Source organism: Rhincodon typus, chromosome 29, assembly GCF_021869965.1.
Source record: "Rhincodon typus isolate 14 chromosome 29, sRhiTyp1.1, whole genome shotgun sequence".
Classification (NCBI taxonomy): Eukaryota; Metazoa; Chordata; class Chondrichthyes; order Orectolobiformes; family Rhincodontidae; genus Rhincodon; species Rhincodon typus.
In genome coordinates, this window is record NC_063360.1 from 18,927,296 (window position 1) to 18,936,134 (window position 8,839).

General features: G+C 38.7%; 1 protein-coding gene across 1 annotated transcript in view; it reads left to right on the forward strand.

Moving 5' to 3' along the window:
• The window catches only part of LOC109931109 (protein unc-13 homolog A), a 342,784-nt gene that overhangs the window by 48,993 nt on the left and 284,952 nt on the right, over window positions 1-8,839 (forward strand). Inside the window, exons 6-7 of the mRNA XM_048613913.1 lie at window positions 4,645-4,718; window positions 5,723-5,774. Coding sequence (XP_048469870.1) covers window positions 4,645-4,718; window positions 5,723-5,774 — 126 coding nt within the window. The remainder of the gene's footprint in view (window positions 1-4,644; window positions 4,719-5,722; window positions 5,775-8,839) is intronic.

Here is an 8,839-nt window from a genome sequence, read left to right on the forward strand (position 1 = left end):
AAGGTTGCTGAATATTAGTTGATAGTTGGCTCATTTGTTACAGCTCGCTGGAGTAGCACACTGGAAATGAAGGCCTGACTTTCCTGGAGTTGTCACAAAAGTTAATTTTGTCAAAGTATGCAAGTTCCATGTGTGTCTGATTAACTCAGGTTAACAGAAAACATGAGCCAAGTTTCTGTGCTTAATGAGAACTGTTATGACAAATAAATAGATTCTAACCTCATGTGAACAACTATGAACAGTTTACATATACCCCTACTAGTTAAAACTCTCACTCCCATCTGAACACTCCCTACAGTTACATACCTCCAGACAGATACAAAAAAGTTGGTGTTCTGGATGAAGGGGCAACATATACTGCAGAAACTGTTCATTGGCATGGTGTTTGGGGTTCAGTGAAGGGGTATGATATGTTTCCTTTGGGTTGACATTTGTTATTCATTAATCTAGCCAGCATGTATACTTCCTATGGCTAATCCACTTAGCCTGCACGTGTGGGCAATTTAGCATGTCCAGTTCACCTAACCTGCACATCTGTGGACTGTGGGAGGAAACTGATGCACTTGGAGGACAGCTACACAGACTACAAACTCCACACAGACAGTTGCCCAAGGGTAGAATCAAACCTGGCTCTCTGGTGCTATGAGGCAGCAGTGATAACCACTGAGCCACCATGCCAACCAAGTAGTGGACCTGTATTGGAATTGATAAAATATCTGAATTCTGTTGGAAGTAGGCTGTTTAGATGCAAGAAAGAAGAAATGGCTACTGTTAGAATTGTGAGAAAAGTTATAGTTTTGGGCATTTCTGTCCAGGTGTATAGGAATTAGTTAACATTTTTCGGCACATTATTCAAAATTACTATTTCTGTTACCTTGGTAAGAAGTAATCAATGTTATTTTTCAAGTTTAAGTAGTGTCCTCATGTTTACCTTTGTAAATAGAGATCCATTCCGTCACGTCAGTGTGGTGCTGCGGTACCAGTGATCTGTTAGATTGATACTACTCCCACTGTTTGGTTGCTTTATTGCGTAACGTTTTTCCACAATTTAGTTCTAAGCTTGTAAAGTTAATTTCTTAATGATTTTCTTTATGTCAGAATGTCACTAAAACACCATACTGCAGTGTTTTAATAGTTATTAATATCTGTACAGATCAGAATTAAATTTTTAGAACAAAAGTGAACAAAAGATGATTGCTGTTGGTCAACCAAATCACTTCCGCTACGTTAAGTTCTGTTGATTGAGTATAATGCATACACAATCATAACTAAACTTTAGTGAAGGTACTGATTATTATTGTCAGAATTTATCATTGATACTTTTTTATGTAGTTGCAGAATTTTTGGCATTATGTATTAATACTGAACCTTCTCAGCTCATTGAAGAAAAAAATCAAGAAAATATTGTCATTGTGAAATATCACTGTTTGAGACTGATCAGTCACATCTGTACAGTCAATAACCTAACTTGGAAATGTATACTTTTAAAAATAAAACAAAATCATATAGGTTAGCAGGTGATGGAACGTGGGGAAGTCAGTTGATCAGAGTTCAAACTGAAACAGGACTTTTGCAATGGAATAATATTCTTGTGATGCAATTTGCACATGGAGCACATTTTACAAAATAAGTGACAGCTGTCTTCATATTTCAATTACATTTCAAATCGGGTGTGTAGTTTAGATGTAACAGGCACTCCACAGAATAGCAAATACAGGAAGATGTGATTGTTCTCAGTTTAATTTGGTTGATTTAATTGTCATTTGCAATGGTTAACCATTTACTAACAGTAAGTAAGCAAATTTAAAGAGGTATAAAAAGAAACCTTAATTTCATTAACTGCTCATCAAAAATAAAAACATTTAGACACTAATTTGAAAATCGTACGTAGTAAAGGTATGTGAAAAACTGTAAATTTAGAACCATTTTGAAGCTGAAAATCTATTCCACCTTTGTAGTTGGTTGGTGGTGGGGGATCGTGGGGAAAATCGATGTGTGGTGTAGAAGAGAAGAGATAATTGAGTTTCATACAAATTTTATTACCCAAATGTAATTGTCTGTTGTCGTTACTTCATTGTAATTGAAACCAACTTTGGTGCCTGATTTTTTTTTCGTGCAGATGGAGAGGCCTTGGTGAAATCTAAGCTGAGCATTTATGCACAGATTATATTTGAACAAGTGCCACCTGATAGAGATATTTATTTCTTCCCTCCCCCTCCCTAGTTGCTTTGCTGATGATCAAGAATACACTGATGTGCTGTTAATTGACTGGGGTGAATTTATGCTGCTTTTTGTGAATGGGCCAAACTTGGGCAATTGTCCATATTGCTGGGTGGATGCCAGTGTAATAGCTGCTCTGGAACAGTTTGGTAGAAGTCTGGGGCCCAAGTCTTCAGTACTATTGATAAAATGTTGTCAGAATCCATAGCCTTTGCAGTATCCAGTGTCTTCAACTGTTTCTTGATACCATGTGGATCATCTACTGAACAATTTGTTCTGAAAAGGAATACAAATGCTTTAGCTTTGTCTCTTGCACTGACGTGCAGGGCTCCACCATCATTAAGAATGGGGATATTTGTGGATCATTGTCCTCCTGATAGTTCTTTAATTGTCCTCCATGCACATCTGGATGTAGCAGGATGGTACAACTTATTGGTTGTGGTGATCTATTGGTTGTGGTCTACTTGGCTCTGCCTATCCCTCACTGCTTCTGCCTTTTGGCATGCAAGAAGTCCTATGATATAGCTTTACCAGGTTGTCCCCTCCTTTTTAAGTGTCACTGGTACTGCTCTCAAAATGCTCTCCTGCACCAGTTGATGCCTGGCTTGATAGTGATGATAAAGGAGGGGAATCAGCCAGGCTATGAGGTTACAGATTGTGGCTGAATACAATTCCACTGCTGCTGATGGTCTACAATTCCTCAAGGCTCAGTTTTGAGTTACTCGAACTGTTCAAAACTATCCTGTTTAGTACGGTGGCAATGCCACACAACACAAAGACAGCATTTCATCTCCACAATAAGTGATGGTGGTCAACCACTAATGTACTGGACAAATACACCTTCCATAGCTCAGTTGGTATAATGAGGTCAAGTTTTCTTTCTTATTCCTTCAACACATGTACAGACCGAGTCTCAACAATACATCCTTTAGTACTCAGCTGGCTTAGAGTAGTGGTGCTAGTGAGCTACTTTTGTAATTGACATTAAAGTCCCCGACCCAGAGTATTTTCTATGCCCTTGCCACCTTAAATGCTTCTTTGAAATGGTCTTCAACATGCAGTATGGTTCATGAGCTAAGGTAGGTGTGATACGTGGTAATGAGCAGGAGGTTTCTTGTCGATGTTTGATCTGATGTCAAGAGACTTTCTGTAGTTCAGAGTTAATATTTGAGGCCATTTTTCAGATGTATCCCACAGTGCTGCTATATCTGGTGGGCCTGTTCTGCCAGTGGGTTTGGATGAACAGGGATGGTGGTGGTGGGGTCTTGGCCATGGTCTGTAAAATGCAATTTGATGAATATGACCAAGGCAGGCTGACTGGACTGTGGAACAGTTCTCCCAGATGTTTCCTGGTATCTAGGTCGATGTCAGATGGTGCCTTCATTCTTTTTGGATTTTGCAGTGGTTTGATACAGCTGAGTGGCTGGCTAGGTCATTTCAGATGGCATTTAAGAAACCTCATCAAATCAAGGATGGCAAAAGTTTTTCCCTAGGGGCAATAGCAAACAAGATTTTAATATAATAATTTCATGACTTTTTTTAAATTTGAGATTTATTAATCAAATTTAAATTCTACCAGCTACCATGTTGGGCTTTGAACCTATGTCCCTAAACCATAGCTTGGGCCTTTGGATCACTAGTTCAGTGACATTATTGCTATGCCGGAGCCTTTCCTCATGTCATTTCTGCACACTACACCTTATATAGCATCTTTGAAACAAAACTTCTACATACTCTCCTTGTCTCAGCCCTGAATCCAACACCACAATGTTTCAACTAAGCAATTTGTGCCAATTCTTGGTCTACTCTCCACCAAATTCCAGCAGCAGCCCCTAACTGGCACTTTGCTACATTCTGTCTGAAAAAATTGATGGAAAAATTAGTGGAACTTCAAGGCCAAACTTGAACTGGACTTGTTGTCCACTAACAATTTTACAATTTTTAAAAAAATTCATGATTTATATAAAATTGCATTTGTAATCCATACAAAACTTCTGAAATTAAGTACAAAATATAGCTAATAAAAAAAAAATCCTCAAAGAATTGTAACCCTTTTGGAGAACTACCCAAGCATTTCAGAAATACTGATGGATAAAATGGTCAAACGAAGAATTGAACCTATTACTGTAAGTTCATGAGAAAAAGCAAAGTTTTCTTCATAGCCAGCATTGACCTTAAAACCCTCTACTGAATTCAATGAAATTATTGAATTGCCATGATGTGATTTGACTGCATCTGGTCTAATTGTCAGATTTTTAAGAGTTGCATTTTAATCCACTTTTTACATTGCATTTCAATAGCTCATTGCAATATTCTGTTAACTTTGAATTATTTTGAAGTATAGTACAGATTTGTCAAAAAAAAAAGTTCTGAAGTATAAGCATTTTTTCAAATTTACTTGAAAGCTTCTACTTTCTGTTGCAGATATCCCAGAAGAGGAGGCACGGTACTGGGCCAAAAAATTGGAGCAACTGAATGCAATGAGGGATCATGATGATGTAAGTGTTAAATATGGTGCAATTGAAATTACAGATATGATCACTATATGCTTTATTATTCACTTGAAACTCATGCTGTAGAACTCATCTATTGAAACAAATTGGGAAAAGTTGGGAATATTTGAAATTTTGGACATTTCTTTTTTAAAAAATGCACCCAGCATGACGGGCAGACTCATAATCAGTATATTCAGGTTTAAGTCTTTGGTTTTGATAGTTTTCCCCAATTTGAACTTTTAAAACTGTAGGGCAGAAAATTTTGTTATTTTATATTTCAAGCACAAACAATATTTTATCATTTTGGCAACCCTAATCCTTGAAGTTACATTCTTGACATGACTTTGAGGGTTAAAGAAAAAATGTTTCTCCTTTGGATTGAATTGTTACATCGTTCTATTACGAGACATTGGCAATAGGAGTAATGGTGTGGCAATCAGTGTTCGCTACTATAGTTCACTACTAGACTAAATTGTACAGCAATGCATTAGTGCAGTTATGCCTCCACAGTCTGTGCTATACCAGATCCTCCTTGATAGCTGAGCATTGAAATAAATGCGATGCATTATGTAGGAGTACTTTCCTGTGAGTTTTCTACCAAACATCCAACAAAGCAGTGCTAGTGTTTGCAGGAATTGCAGTGAGAATGCTTCAATCTCTTAGGTCGAAAAACCTTGCTGTTTCTTGTTCTGCTCTCACATGCACAACTGAGGGCACCACAACTAACCAGATACACAATTGGAGCAAATTTTTCCTCAAAAGCCCTCAAATTTTATGGCCAGCTGTCAGCAGGATGAATACCAATCACTGTTGACTGTAATGTTGCCTCATCGATTACCACAAAATGTGGGCTATATATGGCTGACGGCCATTTTATGCTGAACGCTCTGTGCCATTACAGAACATGACATGTTATGAAAGGTCTTCAAGTGTCCAATGCTTTACTGCACTTAAATTGATGTGACGTGTAATATTGAGGTTTGATTATACAATCTTCTTTAAATTAGTTTGTTTTCCAAGAAGAGGAGAGACCTTTATCCGTTCCAGGTTCGCAATGTTGTAAGTATATCTGAATACCAATGTTATTTGAAAGTCTAGTTATTCATTTACAGAAAGAATCTGAACAATTTTAGCTAAAAGAAATCTGCATCCTACTTCATTAAAATCGAAAAGAGTTGTTTAGTTAGCATAGATGTATGCATGTAATGGAATAACTAATTAATATTGTCACTTTCAGTTACTCTGTACTAATTATTAAAATAATTATGAATAAGTTGCTTATTTACTTCTGAGGCCATTGAATTACTTGAGAACTAATTGACACTATTTCATATATGACTGTTGGGACCACTGGTTTTACAGTGATTGAACAGTGCCAATTTGTGTATTTATTTTTTCATTTAATAAATAATTTCTTATCCTAAAGTTGATACAATACATAAAATGATCTAATACCAAGTAACTTGGGATCTCAACAGTGTGATTCACTATTAGCGAATGCTTTCCATTTGTAAAAATATTCAGATTAATATGTAGACACATAGCAATCACTCACAATACTAATACTTTAAAAGACCCTCTAAAAATGAACTAGTATAATGGCTACATTCTGATATGTTGGGAAAAGGAAGGTAATGATGCTCATTTAACGAGCTGATGCAGGCACGACGGGCTGAATGGCCGCTTTCTGCACCATAACACTGTTTTGTGATTTTGTGATAATTTATTGTGCAATTGTGTGTCATGATGTAACAAAAAACCAAAGAACAAATGCTAGAAGTTGTAAATTGCTGGAAAACTTTAGCAGGTTTGGTGGAGAGAAAGCAGAGTTAACATTTTGGGTTTTTGACCTTTCTTCAGAACCCATTCTGAATCAGTAGAGGAATCAAGGGATACAGGGAAAAGATGGGAAATGGATGTGAGAAATGTCAGATCAGCCACGATCCTACCTAATAATGGAGCAAGCTTGAGGGGTGGAATAGCCTACTCCTGTTCCCATTTCTTATGGCCGTATTGATATGTGTTTCTCAAGTGTTCAACTAATGAATGCATTTCAAAAAGAAAGTTAACCACTTATAACTTCAGAATTGGGTTCTAAATGCAGTTCTCCAAAGTCTTTCTGGTTCATAGCAAATGTCCTGTGACAAAGAATCAATTTTGTCCACTTGCAGGATAAGATTTTAATTGGCATCATAAAATTAATGTTTGGGAGTTTTAGCTAGTCTGTGCAGGTTATAACAGGGTACTCCAGCTGAAATCAAGAATCTGTCTATCTCAGTCTTAAATATACGTAAGGACTGTGCCCCAGTTAGTGCTCTGTGGCAAGGAGCTCCAAAGACACTTAACCCTCTGAGAAAAGAAATTCCTTCTTATCTCAGTTTTAAATTTGCAGCCGTTTATCCTGAGACCATGCCCTCTGGTCCTAGATTCTCTCATGAGGGAAACATCCTCTCAGTATTTACCCTGCTGAATCCCTTGAGAGTTCTATATGTTTCAATAAAGTCGCTTCTCAATGGAGTTTAGAAAAATGAGCAGAGTCCCAACCTGTTTAGTCTTTGCTCATTAGACAATCCCTGGATACTGGGCTTCTCTGAACTGTCTTCAGTGAAACGATATCTTTCTTTAAACAAGGGGACCAAACTGCTTGTAGTATTCCAGATGTAGTCTCATCTGCACCTTGTACAGTTGCAGTAAAAGTTCCCTAGTCTTATACTTCAATCTACTTGATATAAGGGTCAACATTCCATTAACTTTCCTGATTATCTGCCACACCTCTGTGTTAACTTTTTCTATTTTGTGCACAAGTACCCCCAGATCCCTTTGTGATTCAGCTTTGAGGCTTAATTTTAAAAGGCAAATCTGATACTTAAATGGGGCAAGAGGGGAAGTGAAGTGTTTATCATAAATATCACATTTTGACTAGAATACCAACAATGACTGTATTGGTACAGCAGCACCTTTTTAATGTAAAGAACTGCTTCACATGTTGGAGTACAGAAATGGACTTAGAGCCAGCAACACACAAAATTACAAAGGGGTACATTGAAGAGGTATTATTTAAAACAAAATTATCTGGTGAAGGGAAAGCAGAGAAATGGAGGGACTAAAATCCAGAGAGTAGGACTTGAAATATCTGACTGACCAAGGTCAAAAGATTTGTAGATGAGGATTTTAAATATCATGTGTTGGGTGAATGGAAGCCAGTGTGAATTAGCTAGGAAAGGGTTACGGGGACTACATGGTAACATAGAACAGTAAGGAGAAAAAGCTTGTACAAGTTGATTAGAGATGAAAAAAATTGCAGATGCTGGAATCCAAGGTAGACAAACAGGAGGCAGGAAGAACACAGCAGGCCAGGCAGCATTTGGAGGAAAGGAGCAGCCAATGTGTGGGTAATACCCTTCTTCAGGACTGGATGTAGGGGTAGGGGGGAGATGCAGATAAAGACGGGGAGGGAACAGGTGGAGGCGGAATGGTGGTGATAGGTGGACACTGGTGCTTGATACGATCTGGTTGATCGATGGGAGGGATGAATCCAGTTGGTGGCTGGAAGGGAGGGTCAGAAGGTGATATGGAATGGAGGCAGGGGGATGGGTGGCAAGGTTACTTGAAATTGGAGAACTTAATGTTGAGTCCGCAGGCTTTAGGGTGCCAAGGCGGAAGATAAGGTGGTGTTCCTTAAATTTGCGTTTCAAGTCGCTGTGACACTGGAGGAGGCAGAGGACGGACATGTCGGAGGGGGAGTGGGGCGGGGAGTTGAAATGGGCGGCGACCGGGAGGTTAGGTTGGCCGTTACAGGCCAGGCAGAGATGCTCAGAAAAACAGTCACCTAACCTATGTTTGGTCTCACCGACGTAGAGAAGACCACATCGGGAGCACCAGATGCAATGGAATAGGTTGGAGGAGATGCAGGTGAAACTCTGTCTCACTTGGAAGGGCTGTTTAGGGCCTTGAATGGAGGTGAGGGAGGTGGTGTCTGGGAAGGTGTTGTATCTTTTACAGTTACAGGGAAGGTGCTGGGTGGGTTGGAATAGATGGTGGGGAGTGTGTGCGAGCTAAGGAGTGGCAAAGGGAATGGTCCTTGCAGAACGCAGAGAGGGTTGGACAAAAACAAAGTTGCTGGA